Source organism: Stegostoma tigrinum, chromosome 20, assembly GCF_030684315.1.
Source record: "Stegostoma tigrinum isolate sSteTig4 chromosome 20, sSteTig4.hap1, whole genome shotgun sequence".
Lineage (NCBI taxonomy): Eukaryota > Metazoa > Chordata > Chondrichthyes > Orectolobiformes > Stegostomatidae > Stegostoma > Stegostoma tigrinum.
In genome coordinates, this window is record NC_081373.1 from 55702334 (window position 1) to 55724248 (window position 21915).

The window sequence follows — 21915 nt, forward strand, 5'->3', positions numbered from 1 at the left end:
GAGAGGAGGATGGGGTGAGGGTTCTGGAATAAATAGGGAGAGAGGGGGAGGTGGACCGAAGATGGAGAGAAAAGAAGATAGGTGGAGAGGAGAGTATAGGTGGGGAGGTAGGGAGGGGATAGGTCAGTCCAGGGAAGATGGACCGGTCAAGGAGGTGGGATGAGGTTAGTAGGTAGGAAATGGAGGTGCAGCTTGGGGTGGGAGGAAGGGATGGGTGAGAGGAAGAACAGGTTAGGGAGGCAGAGACAGGTTGGACTGGTTTTGGGATGCAGTGGGTTCTTGCAGTCTGTCCAAGTTCTTCAAGGACCACAACTTCCCCCCACAGTGGTCGAGAATGCCCATGACCGCGTCTCCCGCATTTCCCGCAACACATCCCACACATCCTGCCCCCACCCCCGCCACAACCGCCCAGAGAGGATCCCCCTCGTTCTCACACACCACCTCACCAACCTCCGGATACAACGCATCATCCTCCGACACTTCCGCCATCTACAATCCGACCCCACCACCCAGGACATTTTTCCATCCCCACCCCTGTCTGCTTTCCGGAGAGACCACTCTCTCCGTGACTCCCTTGTTCACTCCACACTGCCCTCCAACCCACCACACCCGGCACCTTCCCCTGCAACCGCAGGAAATGCTACACTTGCCCCCACACCTCCTCCCTCACCTCTATCCCAGGCCCCAAGATGACTTTCCACATTAAGCAGAGGTTCACCTGCACATCTGCCAATGTGGTATACTGCATCCACTGTACCCGGTGTGGCTTCCTCTACATTGGGGAAACCAAGCGGAGGCTTGGGGACCGCTTTGCAGAACACCTCCGCTCGGTTCGCAATAAACAACTGCACCTCCCATTCGCAAACCATTTCCACTCCCCCTCCCATTCTTTAGATGACATGTCCATCATGGGCCTCCTGCAGTGCCACAATGATGCCACCCGAAGGTTGCAGGAACAGCAACTCATATTCCGCTTGGGAATCCTGCAGCCCAATGGTATCAATGTGGACTTCACCAGCTTCAAAATCTCCCCTTCCCCCACTGCACCACACAACCAGCCCAGCTCTTCCCCCCCCCACCCACTGCATCCCAAAACCAGTCCAACCTGTCTCTGCCTCCCTAACCCGTTCTTCCTCTCACCCATCCCTTCCTCCCACACCAAACCGCACCTCCATCTCCTAGCTACTAACCTCATCCCACCTCCTTGACCTGTCTGTCTTCCCTGGACTGACCTATCCCCTCCCTACCTCTCCACCTATACTCTCCTCTCCACCTATCTTCTTTTCTCTCCATCTTCGGTCCGCCTCCCCCTCTCTCCCTACTTATTCCAGAACCCTCACCCCATCCCCCTCTCTGATAAAGGGTCTAGGCCCGAAACGTCAGCTTTTGTGCTCCTGAGATGCTGCTGGGCCTGCTGTGTTCATCCAGCCTACATTTCGTTATCTTGGATTCTCCAGCATCTGCAGTTCCCATTATCACTGCAAAAGCAGTTGTTGCCTGTCTGGGCTCTCCATTTTTATACCATGGGAGCTGTAGTCAGTTTATTTTATTTCAAAAATGTCCTTTATTCATAAAAATTCCTTTATATTTGTACATAGTCACAAACACAGCTTGGTCTGTACAGTGGCATTTGAAGGAACAAAGACCCGTTGGAGTTTGACTGTAGCCGACAAGGCAAAGCCAAAGCATTTCTTCCTTGTGTTACTGCATTGATCTTCTCAGCATTCAATGTGCAGACTGTGGGGCCTCAGCTGCAAATATTTTTGCTCTTCTCCCAAAAGGCTAGATTTTACTGCAGTTCTTCAGTTCAAAATGCTCCCTTGCATCTCAAGTGCAACCGTATAATAAGTATTTCAAGTTGTTAATGCGTACAGGTCATCTTTGTTTCTAGGAATACAAAGTGTCCAACTTCGAACAAAGACTTATGAATGAAATTGAATTTCGCTTGGAGAGAACTCCTGTGGAGGAATCTGATGATGAAATACAACATGAGGATATTCCTACGGGGAAGTGCATTGCACCGATCTTTGATAAGAAACTCAAACATTTTCGAGTGGTTGAAGGATCGCCAGTGACAATAAGCTGCAAACTTGTGGGAATACCAGTTCCAAAAGTAAACTTTTTGCTGTCTATGATTATTAACATTATGGTGGGACCCAGCTCCCACATTGCTTGCTGTAGTCATTATTCTCCAAATATTTAATACATTTTATGCAAGTATATACTTGCTATAAAGGGATCTTGTAGTATTGTCCCTGCCTCTGGGCCATACTGTCCAGGTTCAAATCCCATCTAACCCCGAGACGCTACATAGCATATTTAAACAAGTTGATTGAAAATGTTTTTACTTAAAAGACTTGCTGCAAAAATACCATTCATACAAGTTTACAAAATTAGTTCTTCTATTTTACAACTCAAGGTATACTGGTTTAAGGATGGAAAACAGATTTCCAGGAAGAATGAGCATTTTAAGATGAAGCGTGACGGTGATGGTACATGCTCACTGTATATTGAATCAGCCACTAATGATGATGACGGAAACTACACAGTTATGGCCGTAAATCCCCAGGTAAGCATCAGAATCTTCTAACCAGAACGTATAATTTTTCAGTTCATCTTCTGTTTGTGTTGTGACCTGTATCATTATAGAATAATAAGATGCATTTTTATTTGGAAGATACTAATTGTACCTGTTCAAATAGCAAATTATGTGTGAGGTGAGGATATCCTACTTTCCTGCACCCTCAGCATCATTTATCCTTTATAATAAAGTGTGAAGCTGGATGAACACAGCAGGCCAAGCAGCATGTCAGGAGCACAAAAGCTGACGTTTCGGGCCTAGACCCTTCATCAGAGAGGGGGATGGGGTGAGGGTTCTGAAATAAATAGGGAGAGAGGGGGAGGCGGACCGAAGATGGAGAGAAAAGAAGATAGGTGGAGAGGAGAGTATACGTGGGGAGGTAGGGAGGGGATAGGTCAGTCCAGGGAAGACGGACAGGTCAAGGAGGTGGGCTGAGGTTAGTAGGTAGGATATGGAGGTGCGGCTTGGGGTGGGAGGAAGGGATGGGTGAGAGGAAGAACAGGTTAGGGAGGCAGAAACAGGCTGGGCTGGTTTTGGGATGCAGTGGGGGGAGGGGAACCAGCCGAGTTCGTCCCCTCCCCCAACTGCACCACACAACCAGCCAGCTCTTCCCCTCCCCCCCACTGCATCCCAAAACCAGCCAAGCCTGTCTCTGTCTCCCTAACCTGTTCTTCCTCTCACCCATCCCTCCCTCCCACGCCAAGCCGCACCTCCATTTCCTACCTACTAACCTCATCCCACCTCCTTGACCTGTCCGTCTTCCCTGGACTGACCTATCCCCTCCCTACCTCCCCACGTATACTCTCCTCTCCACCTATCTTCTTTTTTCTCCATCTTCGGTCCGCCTCCCCCTCTCTCCCTACTTATTCCAGAACCCTCACCCCATCCCCCTCTCTGATGAAGGATCTAGGCCTGAAACGTCAGCTTTTGTGCTCCTGACATGCTGCTTGGCCTGCTGTGTTCATCCAGCTTCACACTTTATTATCTTGGATTCTCCAGCTTCTGCAGTTCCCATTATCACTGATACATCATTTATCCATTATGTAATTACGCTCTGAGGCCATTTAGCAATCAACGTTCTCCCACCCCATCTAATAGCTTGGCCTAAGTTCTAAAGAATATATGTATAAATTCTAAGCTTCATATGGTCACCTTTGCCTGATATCTCTTAATATTTTGGGTTAATCTTTAGTTTTCTCTCTCGCCTCTTAATGGATCACATTTTTCCAACTAAGTTGTTGCTCACAAACTACCCTTTTCCTTAAGACTTTATGATTACTGCTAACTAAAGAGTATGGCTAAGCCATTTTGGATAATCCACCAACACCATCAGACAGACAAGCTTACCTTTACTTTTCCCTTTGGTTCCTGGAGTAATTTTCAAAGGAATATAGATATGTGGGGATATTTTGCTCCAAAACATTCCTCCACTTTTTGAGCACAATAGAAATCTTAACGAGTGAACAGTCTCCTGGAGATCTAGCATTTCCAGGTCTCTTTGTCTTGTGTTGACCCAGGGTAGTTGTCTGAGGGCCAATCTGGAAATGTCTAAGTACAGAACACTTTGCATTAGTTGCAAGTGCCTTAACACATGCACAGCATCATCTTGCCACATCAGTAAGCAGGATAATGTAAATGGCCTTCTTCTGTTTCTGTCTTCCCAAGGGAGAGAAACAGCCCATGACAAATGAGTCATGTGCCTAAATTTTCTAAGTGGTTTCTCCACTGGGAGTTTGTTTGAACCCTTAAGAAACTGTGAAAATGACTGAGATCAGGCTTTCTGCTTTATTTCCATTATTTCCCCTCAAGGTTAGAATAAGAAAGCCCTGAGGGGGAAGTGTTGCAGGCTAGGAGATAACTATAAGCTGCTCTGGCTAAAGTATTCTTTGGATTGAATGCAATGTTATGGTTTCAGTTCATTGTTACTGTAATATTACTCTGACCTAAACCTATTGTGAATGTATTAAGCTGCTGTCTTTCACCTAGGGAAGAAACAGTTCCTCTGGTCATCTCTTGGTACAGAGTACTCCAATACGTGGCCGTATGGTACCGTCAGTTCAGAGCAAAGGGTATGTTTGCCTTTGAGTTGTGAGGTCCAGCTCATTTTAGTCTGTTCTTTGGGTTAACATTTCTTTTCTCATAAATTAATAAGCATTTTGGGTATATTAACTTATCAATAATCTACCAACATCTGCTACGTACAATGACAAATTTAGCCATTTTGAACATTGACCCACAGTTTTAACATGGGTTAATATTGTGACAATTATAAAAACAGCAATGAAAGTCCTGAACGGTGACACATTTAACCCTGTACACAATGCAGTTTGAATACATAAGCCTTTACATATGGAGGAGGCCATTCAGCGCAATGTGTCAATTGTGCTATACAATTTAATTATGATTAATTTGTATTTTAATATTATCTAACTGCATTGTTTCTATGTCCCTTATGTGATGATGCTATTAGGAATCATTAAATGTTCAAAGAAAAAATCTGAACACTAATTAATTGACAGAACTATGCCACAAGATCAATGTTTTTTAAATTGAAAACAACCTTTATAGTATAGCATAGAAATTAAACAAAGTTGGCAAAACTAATTGAAAGACAGTTGCAATTGATTCAGTTATACTTTCTAGTTCATCCTAAAAATTTGCTTTATTCCTTAAATTTAGATCATTTTTCCTCACTGGGTTTGAATCAATGTGTATCTCACACTCCAACAAGCATTCCAATTTCTCTTCATTCTCCCAGGTACAAGATTTCCAGAGAGTCCTTCCATTAGCCATTGGCTCAATGAACATCCAACTTCTTTATAGACCTCACAACTCTGATCCCACAGCTCCAACCAGGCCTCCCCAAGACTCCTGTCCAGAAGCTTTAAAAATCAGAAAACACCACTAGTTTTTAATAGCCCACAGCTATTACTTCAAGACCTGCAATTGCAACAATGTTTAATTACATTTTATTGAGAGAATTTCCAGCAATAGTGCTGAAGACTTAATCTAGTCAGATCCCCAGCTGAGCTATTCCAGAACAACTACAACACTGACATCTACTCAACAATATGGAAAATTGACAGTCATGTGTGAAACATAAAATGTAAGACAAATCCAATCTGGACAAAACCCACTTTATCATCTGTTCTCAATCCTCGATAAAGTGGTGGGAGGGGTTGTTGACGGTGCTGAGAAGAACCACAGTAGTAATCTGCCTACTGACATAGTTTAGGTTCCACCAGAGCCATTCAGCTCATATCCACATTGCAGTCTTGATTGAGCATATGTGCTGATGATTGTACAATGTTGAACATTATTCACGACTCCTCATGTACTGAAAGATCGTACGTCCATATTCAGCAAAACCTTCACTTGAATTTGGGTTGATAAGTGGCAATTAACATTTGTGATACACAAGTGCCAGGCAATAACCAACTCCAACAAGAGACAATCTAATTATTGCCCTTGATTTTCAATGACATTCCTCTGCAATCAACTTTCTGAGCATTACCATTGACTAGAAACTGATATAGACTATATATATATATATATATATATATATATATATATACTGTAGCTACAAGAGCAGGTCAGTCACTGAGGATTCTGTACAAGTACTCACCTCCTTTCTTCCCAATGTCAGCTCACCATATACAAGGCACAAGTCAGGAGTGATGGAATAATTTCATTTTTTATGGATGAGTACAGCCCCAAAACTACTCAAGAGGCTTGAGAGCATCCAAGGCAAAGCCCACTTGATTGGCATCCCATCCTCCCCCTTCAACATTCCCTCCCTTCATTGCTGACATAGAGTAGCTGCAGAGTGCACCATATACACAATGCACTTCAGTAACTCACCAAGGCTCCTTTCCCAGTACCTTCCAAACATATGAATTCTACCACTTAGAAGAACAAGGGTAATGGATAGATGAGAACGTCATCACCTGCAGATTCCTCTCCAAGCTAATCACAATCCTGACTTGGAAATGTATTTCCATTCCTTCATTGTTGTTAAGTCAAAATCCTGGAATAGCCTGCCTAACAGCACTTCAGATATCCTTGCACTCCAAGGATTGCAGCAGTTCAAGAAGGCAGCTTATCTTCAGGACAACTAGAAGTGGGAAATAAATGCACATTCAGACAGTGATACACTCACCCCTTGAACAAATAAACTTAAAAGCTCTAGATTTCTTCAGCTTCCAGCTGAATAAATATTCCCATTGTTTCTCCCTTACACTGAATACGTACTTCCATTCAGAGACCCCCATCATGGACAATACTTCAGGAAGACATCTGGCTTTAACTGTGGACTGTGAAAGATCTACAAGCTGTATAAAATCTAAAGCTGGCACAATCCATAATGCTTTCCCAAACATTAGCCACTCTTTGCTACTTGCTATTCTCTTAGAGAATTCGCAGAGAGAACTGAACCAATCTCTCTAAGCATCACTAATCACCATGGCAATGCAACAAACATGTGTTCCCACCTAGTTACGCGAATGAACTATCTTAAGTCTGCAGTTTTCTGCAATTCTGGCATAACAAATGAATAAGCTATCTTTGACTGGAATAACTGTAAGCATAATGTCTCCAGTTCTTTTGTTTTAGATAAAAGCCCTTACTTTGGTCAAGTCAGTGAAGCCTGATTGAGCTGTTGTGCACAATATTCCAAATGTCAAAAGAAGATCTTTATTATTTTTGTTATTGAATCATTCTAACTGCCGTGAGAGCATTATCATGGGCCAAATAACTACCTACCTGCTTTCAAAAAGTGTTCTCATAGAATTTGCAAGCACTTGTTTCTAGATCATTCAGATCAACTCTTAAATGTCACCAATTGTCTTGATTTTTTACCACCCTTGAGTAGGATTAAATGGAGAAAGCTACGATAATCTATCTATCCCTATCATACATCAAAAACAAACCTTTAGCGTGATCGATGTGTGAATCTTATACCTGAATACAAGACATTAACAGTTGAAGTATAATTCCTCTAACTACAGTTATTTATCTCAAATATTTAAATATTTTGTTCCCATCAGTGGAAGCATCAAGAACCAAAGGAGTCCAACCTCAATGATTGGCATAAGAAGTAATTGTGTCATGAGAAATTACAGCCTTACGCAAGCTAGTGGTTAGGTTTACCTGTAATGTGGTCTGGCAGTGTGGTTGGGGCAGATCACGGTTTTCATAAGAAAAATGAATCGTTATCTGTAGAGTAAAGAATTACAGTGCTTCAGGGAAATGGCAAGAGAGCAGGGCCAGCTGAATTGTGCTTGCAGAGCTGGCACAGAAACAACAGGGCAAATAGCCTCCCTTCTGTTGTGTAATCATGTTACAATCCTATTTTTGTTTCTTCTCCTTGACGCTTTTTTTCCCACTACAATTGCAGAATGCAACTTCTGAATCCTCCAACGACAAGCCATTGATTAGATGTAAAAACGATAAAAACAGTAACAGTACCAACAAAGAAAACAGATAGCCGGCTAGAATTAGAAACTGAGATTCATATTCAGAGAAGTAATCAGATTGATGAAATAATGGTCCCTGAGTAGGAAGTAAAAATGTGTAATGCTTACAATAGTTTAAGTTACGAAATAGACTTCACACTGACCCAACATGTCAAAAATAATGACATATGGCTGACGCTTTTCTTGGACTAATGTTCACAGTGCATTTTTTTTATATTTGACAGCATTTTACTGAGACAGAAATCAAATGAATAGCATGTAATGTTCACAATGATTCAATTTGTGATGTATTAAATAACAGGACAAGATCTCGTGTATCCCAGGGAGAAGAACCTGTACAGGAACGTTTCTTCTGTCCCCATTTTCTTCAGGCTTCTGGTGACATGATTGCCCATGAAGGTCAGATTTGCCGATTGGACTGCAAGGTACAGAGTACAAATGACAAGACTGAAGGACTCTTGTCTGCAATGTATCCTGGTATTGCTTTCTTCTGTTGTTTCACATATAAGGAGGTGGAAAACCCAGGTATTTTATAAAGAAGCTTGTTTCAATGAACAACCAACACTTATTGTCAGGTCAACTCCCAAGGAAGGAGGATTTAACTTAATACAAACTAGCAGAAAATTAGTAGTTATTTTTAAGATTAAGGGACTGACATTTGAGCTTATTTGTTTGTATCATTCTTTGAGAAGTTTTTCTCTATATTCTTGTAAAATTTGAGAGTTTTCCTATGACTGAAAGATTGCTGTTGAGGAAAGACAGTTCATAGATTCACAGCATCATAGAATCATGTGGTAGAGAACAGGCCCTTCAGCCGATCAAGTCTGTACTGCCAAAAGATATACTACTCTAGTCCCACTTTCCTGAACGAGACCCATAGCCTTGAAGGTTATGACAAATCAAGCGCTCATCCAAGTGCATTTTAAGGGTTGTGAGGTTTCTCACCTCCCCTACCCTGTCAGGCAAAGTGTTCCTGACCCCAGCCACCCTCTAGGTGATGTTTTCTTTCCTCAAATCCCCTCTAAACCTCCTGCCTTTCACTTTGAAAGTATGCCTCCTTGTTGTTGACCTTTCAACCAAGGGGAAGAGCTGCTTTCTAGTCACACTGCGTCTTAAACACTTCAATTAGGTCCCTGTCAATCTTCTCTGCCCCAACAGAAAGCAACCCGAGCTGAACCAGCTTCACATCAGAGCTGAAAACTTCTATCCCAGGCAACATCCTGGTGAATCTCGTCTCAACCCCCTTCAGTGGGTGGAGGGATTCTGATGTGGATTCTCTCAGAGCAGCAGTGACCCCAATGATGGATGGAATGAGCCTGCCTTGGCTGTTTTGGGAGGCCTTGAGGGATTTTTGTACCTTATCTACTGCTGTTGAGCTGCTGTCAGGTTCACACTACTTCTTGGGCCAAGAGACAAAACCCAGGAGCTATCACTACAAGGCAAGTAAGATCGGGGCCACCAGTGCCAGCCAAGCAGGTAAACAACAGGTAGTGCTCATGGTGGAGAACTGAAATCAAAATAGAAAGTGCAGGAGAAACTCAGCAGGTCTGGCTGCATCTGTGAAGAGAGAAAAAGAGTTAACATTTCAAGATCTTTTGTGGAAGTTTTTCTTCAAGTTCTTCAAGGCTCTTCTTTGTAACTGAAGGGTGCTGGATGTTGATACCTATTTTGCTGTTAACAAGGGGACAGTAGAATCAAGTGGGACAGATGGTGAGGATGCCCAACGTGGAAGACATAAGGAGAGCATACATGAAGATCTGGAACAGGTGTTGATGGTGGATATCAATTGTAAAAAATAAATCATCTCTGCTGGGATATGCAATCAAAGCAAAGGGAAATATTGTTTTGAAGTTGTTGAATTCAATGTTGAGACCTGAAGGCTATGAAATACCTAAGCAAAAAATGAGGCTCAGCTCCTCTCGCTTGTGTTGGGCTTCACTGGAGCACAGTAGCAAGACTAGGGCCAAAACATAGAAAATAGAAGCAGAGGTAAACCATGTAAACCCTTTGAGCCCCCTCTGCCATTCAATATGATCATGGCTGATCATCCAACCTGTTGACATTTTTCACCCAATATCCTTTGAACCATTTAGGGCCAAGAGCCAAATCCAACTCCTTCTGAAAATCATGCAATGTCTTGGTCTCATCTGCTTTCTGTGGTAGCAAATTCTGCAGGCTCACCACACACACGGTGAAAAAATTTCTCCTCATCTCAGTACTAAATGTTTTACCCTGTATCCTTACATTGTGACCCAGTTCTGGACTCCCCTGCCATCAGGAACATCCTTTTGCATTTACCCTCTGTAGTCCTATTAGAATTTACAGGTTTCTGTGTGATTTCACACCCTGTGCCCCCATTTTTCTGACCTCTAGTGAATATAATGCTAACCAATCTAATCTCTCTTCATAAATCAGTCCCACCATCCCTGCAATCAGTCTGGTAAACCTTCATTGCTGTCCCTCTATCGCAAGAACATCCTTCCTCCGATATGGAAACAAAACTGCACACCATATTCCAAGTGTAGTCTCACCGAGGCCCTGCATAATTTATAATCCTGTTGGGGAAATTGAAGGGATTGAAAACTGGTAGATTATCAGGCCCCGAGGATTTATATATTGGTTGTGAGTGGAGTCTGGAACACATAAAGAGAGAGGCAGGCATAACTGGATCCATGTGGGAATTCACAGCCATATCTTAGATTTGGAGAAAGTGAGATGAGATTGAGGAGAAATTATTCAAAGTGAGAACAAATTCAGCATGGCAGGGGAGGGTTTTAGTGGATAGGAATGGTACCTCTTTCCAAGGAAGAAGCAGAGAACCTGAAGACCATCCTGATGGGAAATAAGATGCATAGAGGGATTGCACATCCATGGTGAGGAGGAGGCTGCTAGGACCAGGAAGCTGGGAATCATGGAACCAACATGAAGTGTAAGAAAGATCATAATTGGAAGTGGGAAGACCCTGGTCAAGGGGAGAAAAATAGTGTTAGATAGGAAGAAATAAGTTCAGTGGGACAGGAACGGGTTGAAAGGTTGGGTCAGCCAGGCAAGTCCTGTTTGTGCATTTTGGAAAGAAGGTAGAAGTGGGCTGTTTGGGACAGGGGGCTATGAGATGGGAAGCTGAGGCGATCATCAAGGGAGATGAGGTCAGCAATAGTCCTGGAAACAACAGCTTGATGTTCAGTGAAGGGGCCATTATCCAGGGATATCCAGTCAAGCTGGCAACTAAGTGGGATTGGGATTAGAGTTGAAAAAGTGTGTGCGCGTGTGTGTGGTCTTTTTGCGTTGACAGTTCCACGTCAGAAGAATACCCAACCCTACTCCTGTAGGCACACAAAGAGGCTACTAAGGTTCACTGTGCAGTCTCCCCAAAGGGGAGGGACCTACCACCTGGCGGTAAGATGCCAGCAAGGGCACAAGTCTGTGGGTGGGAGGAGCAACCTCCATCTTCCTCTCCAGAGGCAAGTAATAATGGTGGAATGGCAGCAGTCCCCTCCGATTCACTCCTCAATTAGTACATCTCACCTCCTGCCCTCCTCCTGCAAATCCAATAAAGCCCAGCCCAATAATATCCACTGCATTTTAGCACAGCAGTCATCACCATTTCAACTCAAACATTGGAACTGGAGTATTTATCACGTGACTTTTCTCATTGCCAAGTTCTTCTGTTTGGTACATTACTTTTTTAACATTCCATGATTTGCAAAGAGATACTGTGTCACTCCTCATGTAGTTTCAGATCTTGACCAACAACAAATAGCACCTAAACTGTCATTAGTGACAAATGTCTTGACCTCTTTATCTTGGCCAGAAACTGAATTGTTGAAATTGCACATTTGGAACTGACAACCACATAATAGAGAGTGTACTTTCCAGTACCTCATGACAAATTGTAGCAGCTATTTGTGAAACACTGCATATGGATATTGTGAAGATAGCACACTGTATTAATATGAAATTGCTGAACGTTGTTTTCATGATACTTGGTATGTTATAGTTCTTTGTCTGGTTATATGTGAGGTTTGATTTTAGGAGATGGTAAATCAAAGGCTCCCTTATGTGCAAGATTTACTGAAAATATGTTTTTTGAGGCTATGTATTAGAAGTATACAAGCAGAAAATTTATCCTATTTTATCATTGTGCACATGATTGCACTTTTTTAAATGAATGTGACAAAATTCTTCTAAAATTAGCAGTCTGAAATAACGACAGATAATCGTGGTGATACCTAATACCTGAAAAGAGAAAAGATGCTCTGGCAAAATGTGGATGCTTTGGAGAGGGTTCAGAGGAGGTTTACCAGGATGCTGCCTGGACTGGAGGGCTTATCTTATGAAGAGAGGTTGACTGAGCTCGGTCTCTTTTCATTGGAGAAAAGGAGGAGGAGAGGGGACCTAATTGAGGTATAGAAGATAATGAGAGGCATAGATAGAGTTGATAGCCAGAGACTATTTCCCAGGGCAGAAATGGCTAGCACGAGGGGTCATAGTTTTAAGCTGGTTGGTGGAAAGTATAGAGGGGATGTCAGAGGCAGGTTCTTTACGCAGAGAGTTGTGAGAGCATGGAATGCGTTGCCAGCAGCAGTTGTGGAAGCAAGGTCATTGGGGTCATTTAAGAGACTGCTGGACATGTATATGGTCACAGAAATTTGAGGGTGCATACATGAGGATCAATGGTCGGCACAACATTGTGGGCTGAAGGGCCTGTTCTGTGCTGTACTGTTCTATGTTCTATGTTCTAAAAGATCTGTAGCCAGATGATAAATTAATCATTCCCTTCGTCATATTTCATAAAGACCTGCTACATATTCCTAAAACTTTGAAGAATTTCCTGATGTTCATTGATCCCACTTGTTCTAAAATTATTTATTAAACGAAACTTACAACTGCTGTTCTAGCCTGAGGAAAGACGTGCTTTGGGGTGCTTTGCAGATTGTTCGAGTGAGGATTACCTAGGAGATTGTTCCTAATGTACATTCTGATAATGCAGTGTGCTGAGAACTGTGGACCAGGTGTGATTTTTCACTGACAAACTGATTCAGGAAAGGGTAGCATCCCAAATTCTAGGCTTTGGAATTTCAGACTTTTGAGTAAAAGAATAAATAAAGGTCCTTTGCAGCTTAAAAATGGAATTAATAGGTCCATATTTAATAAGAAAAGAGAAGTAGTATACTCATGATCTGGTGACCAGCTCTTTTCGCTCTGTAGGTGCTAAGTATTGCTATCATTTTCTGTCATTTTAACCTTTTAACAGCGAAAGTCCCTTTAAGTTTTATCGTTACAGCAACAGGATGGATCATGAATCATCCGCTCACTCAAGAAGAGACTGAAGATAAATAAAACTAGGTCAGATCGGGGGCCGCAGGCTCTGACGGTCTGCCGCAACTTCCCCCCCAACAACCCCCCCCTCACCCCGCAGTGATCGAGAACGCCCTCGACCGGTCTCCCGCATTCCCCGCAACTCATCCCTCACACCCTGTCCCTGCAATAACCACCAAAAGTGAATCCCCCTCGTCCTCACATACCACCCCACCAACTTTCGGATACAACGCATTATCCTCCGATGCTTCCGCCATCTACAATACGACCCCACCACCAAAGACATTTTTCCATCCCCACCCTTGTCTGCTTTCTGGAGAGACCACTCTCTCTGGGACTCCCTTGTCCGCTCCACACTCCCCTCCGACCCCAGCACACCCGGCACTTTCCCCTGCAACCGCAGGAAGTGCTACGCCTGCCCCCACACCTCCTCCCTCACCCCCATCCCAGGCCCCAAGAAGACTTTCCCATCAAGCAGATGTTCACCTGCACATCTGCCAATGTGGTATATTGTATCCATTGTACCCAGTGTGGCTCCCTCTACATTGGGTAAACCAAGCGGAGGCTTGGGGACCGCTTTGCAGAACACCTATGCTCGGTTCGCAATAAGCAACTGCACCTCCCAGTCGTGAACCATTTTAACTCCCCCTCCCACTCCTCAGACGACATGTCCATCATGGGCCTCCTGCAGTGCCACAATGATGCCACCCGAAGCTTACACGAACAGCAACTCATATTCCGCTTGGGAATCCTGCATTCCAATGGTATCAATGTGGATTTCACAAGCTTCAAAATCTCCATTGCATCCCAAAACCAGCCCAGCTTGTCTCCGCCTCCCTAAACTGTTCTTCCTTTCACCTAGTCCCTCCTCCCACCTAAAGCCACGCCTGCATTTCCTGCCTACTAACCTCATCCCGCCCCCTTGACCTGTCCGTCCTTCCCGGACTGACCTATCCCCTCCCTACCTCCCCATCCATACGCTCCTCTCCACCTATCTTCTCCTCTATCCATCTTCAATCCACTTCCCCCTCTCTCCCTATTTATTTCAGAACCCTCTCCCCATCCCCCTTTTCTGATGAAGGGTCTAGGCCTGAAACGTCAACTTTTGTGCTCCTAATGTGCTGCTTGGCCTGCTGTGTTCATCCAGCTTCACACTGTTCTCTCGGATTCTCCAGCATCTCCAGTTCCCATTATCTCTCATGTCATCTTTAGTGATGCATGTATCTGGTCAGAAGCTCATCTCAGGAGACCAAATATAACACAAAGATCAACTTATTGGAAGGGAAGACCAGCTCTGACAAAAAAAGGCCCATGACTGGCATAGTGGCTCAATGGTTAGCACTGCTGCCTCACAGCAGTGAGTTTGTACATTTTTTTCGTCTGCATGGGTTTCCTCCTGGTGTTCCAGTTTCTTCCCACAGTCCAAAGATGTGTAGGCTGGGTGGATCAGCTATGCTAAATTGCTAGGTGGGTAGCCATGGAACATGCAGGTTTACAGGGACAGAGTAGGGGGTGTGGGTCTGAATAGGATGCTCTTCAGAGGGTCGGTGTGGACTTTATGGACTGAATGGCCTGTTTTCACACTACAAGGATTCTATGATTCTATAAGCTCTTCAGACTTGTTGTTGGGGATGAGAATGGAGATGTTAAGGGAATGGTCTTTAACCTGAAGGTTTGCAGTTCACAAAGGAAATCCGAAGTTATATCTGTATACCGTTGTGTTCTGGAATTCTGAGCAGCTTTAACAGACAAGAACAGCAGCCTGTATTGCTATACATGGTCTTGCCAGATCTGAACCAGTTGGCTGCCATATCCTTTTAAGGCAATGTTCCTGGGTTTTGGGGAAGAGATGAATGTAGCTTGTAGATTCTCAGTAGCTTCATATAGAGACTCTCAACACATCAATGTGTTTCAGCTGATCTCACTTGGTCACTGTGAGATCCTCATGTACACCCAAGGACTCACCTATGTATCACAAGGTTATTGATTTGGAAAGCTACTGTTGTCAGAAGATTAGGAGATCAGTTTTCTTAAACTTTGCAAAGGCACAAGCACTTGATTATCTGGAGATTTACACTTTATTAAACACCTTCCTTTTTTCTTCAGGTGAGTGGGCTGCCAAATCCTGACCTCATGTGGCTGTTGAATGGTAAACCGATCCTGCCAGATGCTACCCACAAGATGCTCGTGCGTGAGAATGGAATTCACTCCCTCTTGATTGAGCCCCTCACACCAGCAGATGCAGGGACTTACACATGCATTGCAACAAACAAGGCAGGACAGAGTTCCTTTAGCTTGGAGCTGTCTATTGTAGGTAAAGTATATTTTGTACGTTTGTGAGTGATGTGTGATTTTCAGATAAGCCAGATCATTCGTTAATGCCACTCAATCACTTGGTGCTCCTGCTAGAAGATGAAATCGAGCATCCCTAACACTGCAGCATGGCTAGTCAAACGTTGCTGCCTATCTATTCAGGGGACCTTTCAGGACAAGCCTTGAGCATTTCCAGGTCTGGAAGGCAGCCCTGAAGATTGCTTAATTTCACCAGCAAGGCGTGTGAGGGAAATGGGGCTTGTGCTTCATGAAGTAGATGCTGCTATGCTATAGTGGTGCCTCTGCCACCCTGCTGACCTGTGGAACAGACTGAGGGACTGATATATTGCCCTGAAACCCTCTACACACCCAAAATCCAGATGGGATAAATCAGAAATTATTGTGGTACTACAGTGGAAACTGTTGAGGTGAATTTTCATGGCGGGATGAAGCATATTGATGGTGGTGATAACCCTGTGTCAAGTTGGATGGAATGGGCTCCAGGCTCAGCAGAAAGACCTGTGCCAGATTGGAACTGGATGTCCCCATACTCCTTGAAGTACAGGCTTTCTGACTTTTCAGTTACCGAACATTAGCCTGCTTCTGCATCCTTGCTCATCGAAGTCTCATCTGTGTCCTTGTTGAAAAACTTATGGCAACCTTACCTTCTGGTGAACTGGGAGCTGTACTGGATAGTAGGAACTGCCGATGCTGGAGAATCTGAGATAACAAGGTGTAGAGCTGGATGAACACAGCAGGCCAAGCAGCATCAGAGGAGCAGGAAGGCTTCCTTAGAAGAGTCTGCTTGGCTTGCTGTTTTCATCCAGCTCTACAACCTGTTATCTTGGAGCTGTACTGTTCTTGCTTTTTATCCAGTGTCTGGCCACAGAGAGATCCACCCCTCTATCCCAATCACCAAATTGCTTACATCCTCACTGTCTGAGTAGGTGGTTACAAGTGTTGTTATTGTGTGATCACTTCATCTTTACGGTCACCATTGCCTTTCTGCACTGACTAGTAACTTCTTTAGTGTCTGAAATGAAGAGTCAAATGTTGGGTTGTGATGAAGAGAGAGAGAAAAAAAAGAAATGTGTAAATTCCGAAGAGATTGCAGGATACAGGAAGTAGGATTGTGTATATATAGTAATCCTCAGCCCATTAGTGGATACACCATTAATGATACCTCTTCCCACAATAACCAACAATGTCTCAAGCATGCAAAGATGTTTGGCCTACTCCAGTTCTTTCCTGTCACAGTGAGTCCTCACTTAACATTGACTTACTTAATGTTGTATCACTTTCACATTGTTAAAAATGTACATCCATTTAACATTGGCCAGTTTCACTGTTACCTACAGACTTTGTGTTTGTGGCCTACCTGCTGACGTGTCCTTTGCCCCCAGCACTTCTACTCTCACCCTGTCTTCCCCACTGATGCCATTAGCTCCCGACCTTGCCTTCCACCAGACTTTACCCCCAGTCTTGCTCTAGCCTTGCTCCCTGCCTCCTGGGTCTTAAGGAACAAAAACAGAAGTTGCTGGAAAAGCTCAGCAGGAGCAAGAAAAAGTCAGAGTTAACGTTTTGGGGTCCAGTGACCTTTCCTCAGCTGGGTCTTTAGCTTCTGTGCTGACTCCTGTTCTGAACTGGCAGTAACATCCTGGCCTCCACCCAGTGGCAGTTGTTGATTGGTTCATATTGCCCCGGGACAGCTGAAAGCTGCACTGACATCTGAAGGTCACTTGACGAAGGAGCAGCGGACCGAAAGCTTGTGATTTCTAATAGACCTGTTGGACTACAACCTGATGTTGTGTGACTTCTGACCTAGAATCAAATCAGTTCTTACTGCACCTCTTGTTATTCATCATCTTTTCTGAAGAAAGGCGGGAGTGTAGCAGAGAGTGTCCTACACCATGTCTCGATGACGTGGATGGTATAGGTGAAAAGTCACCCCCATGAACAAACTGTGTGTTTCAGATTCACAGGCTGCAACAGTAAAGACAAGGTAAAGTAGCCTGATTGAATGTGGTAATCGTGTTAGACATCATTGATAGGTGGATGATGGGGCTGAGGAGATTCTCCAGAGCCAATGATCTCAAGGTATTATCATTAGATTATTAAGCTAGAAATCCAGATAATGTTCTGGGGACCTGGGCTTGAATTCTACCCTGGCAGATGGTGGAATTTTAATTCAGCAGCAATCTGATTGGGCTAGAAGGGACTTGGTGGAGTGATAGTACGTAACAGGGCTAGAAATCCAGACCTTACCACCCGCCAGGCTATTTTTCTGGGGGCGCGGTGTACAAATCTCACCATGGTAGATGGCAGAATTTGAATTCAATGTCACACGTCCAGCGTGAAAGCATGTCTAATGGTAAACACTCTAGGGAGGTGATGGCCTTGTGGTATTGTTGCTGGTCCAGACACCCAGACATCCAGGTAATGTTCTGGGGATATGGGCTTGAATCCCATCATGATGGTGTGGGAGAAGGTGGTGTCCGTGTGATGCAGTAGTGGTGTTCCTCCCTCGAGGTTCAAATCTCACCTGCTCCAGAGGTGTGTTGTAACAGGTCTGGAGAGGTTAATTAAAATAAATGATCCGACTGGTGTGTATTCAATTACGGATAAATTCCAGTATTTCATGGAGTTCCCATGCACAATTCCCACTCACTGGAATAAAGACTGTTTGGCTGTCGAAAATTGTTCACTGTATTGCACTCCTTTTATATTTAGTCATGTATTTTATCTTGCAGCTTATTTCATGGTAAATTCAAGCTGTCTGTGGAGGCATTAGATGACCACTCCTCAGAAAATCCAGCCCTACAATTATTGTTAAATTAGTGTGGTTAGATTAATCAGGCTCCATCTTGTGGCAATGTTGGGTATTGGAGGAAGCTGCCAAATCCCAACACAACCCACATTGCAACCTCTGACCCCAATTAGACCACTCCAGTGTGAGCTCAGAATTTTAGTCCGTTATAAATGTTCGATGATTCTATAATCAAACAGGGCAGTAAGATGCCTATGAGTTAGATGACGCTTTTATCTGATGACACATCACCAGGGGCTGCTTCCTCGCTGCTTATGCTACTTACTTCTCTGAACATTAACACGTATCAATCATTAGCCCTGTCACTTTGCTAGCTGTATCCTCCAGTCCTGATCCTGTCCCTTCTACAATCATCTTACTGTCTGTTAGATGGATGGATTGGTCATTAGCCAGAAAGGCCCTGTTCCATCTGTCTGCTCTCCCCCCCCCCCCCCCCCACCCCACCAATCCTACTGGCTGTGCATTGACCAAGGCAAAAGAATTTTCCGGTAGCAAGTAGCATGGAATCCGCAGTCGAGTTATTTATGAGAGAACTGAGGAAGTGGGAGGAAGGTGCAGGAGTGCTCTGTCACTGTGAAGCAGACTGGGAGGAATATGCAGCATTTCAGCATCACTGTGAAGCAAGTTGGCCAGAATATAAAAATGATGTAGAGGTGCTGTTGTTAGACTGAGGTGATGCCACCTCTCTCACTAACACCTGAAGAAGGAGTGAGATTCCAAAAGCTTGTGTCCTCAAATATACCTATTGGACTATATAACTTGGTGTCTTGTGATTTTTGAGAATGTAAAAACAAACAGCAACATTTCATTAGTATATAAAAAGGAAGAGAGTAGCTAAAGTGAGTGTGACAACCTTGAAGGATGCAACTGGGGAATTAACAACAGACAACGAGGAAATGGCAGATTTTGTATCAGTTTTCATGGTGGAGGACTCTATAAAGGTCCAAAAGTTAATAGATAGGCACGGTGCTAATGGGAGGAAATGTCTTGTAACAGCCTGTCATGTGGAACAAAGTATTTGACAAACTTGCCGAACAAATATTTGGTGGCACAGAGGCTCAGTGGTTAGCAACTGCTGCCTCACAGCGCCAGAGACCCAGGTTCAATTCCACCCTTGGGCAAATGACTGTGTGGACTTTGCACATTCTCACTGTGACTGTGTGGGTTTCCTCCAGGTGCTCCAGCTTCCTCCCACAGTCCAAAAATGTGCACATTATGCTAAATTGACTGTAGTGAAGGCGAGATGGGCTAGCCATAGAAAATGCAGGGCCACAGGAATAAAGTAAGGGATTAGGTCTGAGTGGGATGTTCTTCGGAGGGGCAATGTGGACTTGAGGGGCTGAATAGCCCGCTTCCACACTGTTGGGATTCTATGAACTAATAGGAGTGAAGTCACCAATTATGTTGATATTTGAGGCAGTTCAAAGTACGTTCATAGGCTGATTTCGGCAATGAAGGGATGTCTTAACAAGGATTGCTATGCAGGTTAGGCCTTCGTTCATTCATGTTTAGAATAATGAGGAGTGACTTTATTGAAACATATAGGACTCTGAGGGTCATTGACAGAGCAGATATTGAGAAGATATTTCCACTAGTGAGGGAATCTTAAACTAGCAGACGTAGTTACAGAATAAAGAGAAGCTTATTTAAACAGAGGCATGAAGGAGTTTCTTCTCTCAGTGGATAACAAATTTATGGAATTCTGTACCCCAGAGAACTGTAGGCTGGATCACTGGAATTATTTAAAGTGTTTTTGAATTATCCAGGAGTTGAGGTCTATGAGGAGCTGGCATAAAGCAGAAGTTGAGGCCTGGGTCAGATCTGACATCATGCTGATAAATGACCAGACAGGTTTGAATTACTATGCCTGTACCTGTTCCTACTTGGTATGTTCTTCAACAATCCCTGGGCCTCTGTAATCCAGAAATGATTGCCTTTTATCATCTGGAACCCAAACTTTCAATGGAGGCAGATACCGTATTGATGGGCAATGCTGCACCAATGCTTGAATCCTCTGTCTTCAAGGATTGCTCTGAAGTTTACCTGGCTATCATTCATTTCATAGTTTTGTGTGCATTCCAAATACACCTCATACTTAAACAGATGTTATCACAGTACCATCCATGCACACAGTCCTATAGATTTCTGAAGACTCCAGCTAGGGACAAATTCATGGATCCATGAGCTGCAAAATTGTTCTCATGTTCTACTCATCACCTTGCTACTCTTCTTCCACTCCATCCTACTCCCCTCAGTTTCTTTCAGTGCCTTATCAGGTTTTTTTTAACTCCATATGGCTGATATTAACTCACAACTAGTCCACACAGACACTTCATTTGTTCTACATCCCTTGTTACCTGTATCTAAGATATTAATCTGATATTGACCAGATTAATCATCTAGTTGATTGTTGTCACATGTACTGAAATTCAGTGAAAAGTGTTGTTTTGCATGCTATACAGACAGTTCATACCACACAAAGTGCATTAGGGTAGCAGAGCAGAGTGCAGAATACATAGAACATAGATAGAACATAGAACATTACAGCACAGTACAGGCCCTTCGGCCCTCGATGTTGTGCCGACCTGTCATACCGATCTCAAGCCCATCTAACCTACACTATTCCATGTACGTCCATATGCTTGTCCAATGACGACTTAAATGTACCTAAAGTTGACGAATCTACTACCGTTGCAGGCAAAGCATTCCATTCCCTTACTACTCTCTGAGTAAAGAAACCACCTCTGACATCTGTCCTATATCTTTCGCCCCTCAATTTAAAGCTATGCCCCCTCATGCTCGCTGTCACCATCCTAGGAAAAAGGATCTCCCTGTCCACCCTATCTAACCCTCTGATTATTTTATATGTTTCAATTAAGTCACCTCTCAACCTTCTTCTCTCTAATGAAAACAGCCTCAAATCCCTCAGCCTTTCCTCGTAAGACCTTCCCAGGCAACATCCTCGTAAATCTCCTCTGCACCCTTTCCAAAGCTTCGACATCCTTCTTATAATGTGGTGACCAGAACTGTACACAATACTCCAAGTGCGGCCGCACCAGAGTTTTGTACAGCTTCACCATAACCTCTTGGTTCCGGAACTCGATCCCTCTATTAATAAAAGCTAAAACACTGTATGCCTTCTTAACAGCCCTGTCAACCTGGGTTGCAACTTTCAAGGATCTGTGTACATGGACACCGAGATCTCTCTGCTCATCTACACTACTAAGAATCTTACCATTAGCCCTGTACTTTGCCTTCTGGTTACTCCTACCAAAATGCATCACCTCACACTTGTCTGCATTAAACTCCATTTGCCACCTGTCAGTCCAGCTCTGCAGCTTATCTATGTCTCTCTGCAACCTACAGCATCCTTCGTCACTATCCACAACTCCACTGACCTT

At 43.8% G+C, this 21915-nt stretch overlaps 1 protein-coding gene across 6 annotated transcripts in view; it reads left to right on the plus strand.

The window, feature by feature from the left end:
* mypn (myopalladin) overlaps positions 1-21915 on the plus strand; it is a 284569-nt gene that overhangs the window by 243852 nt on the left and 18802 nt on the right. For all 6 annotated transcript variants that reach the window (XM_059653169.1, XM_059653168.1, XM_059653170.1 and 3 more), the window contains 5 exons: positions 1892-2113; positions 2420-2569; positions 4568-4650; positions 8357-8480; positions 15481-15688. In XM_059653169.1, the coding sequence (XP_059509152.1) occupies positions 1892-2113; positions 2420-2569; positions 4568-4650; positions 8357-8480; positions 15481-15688 (787 nt within the window). The remainder of the gene's footprint in view (positions 1-1891; positions 2114-2419; positions 2570-4567; positions 4651-8356; positions 8481-15480; positions 15689-21915) is intronic.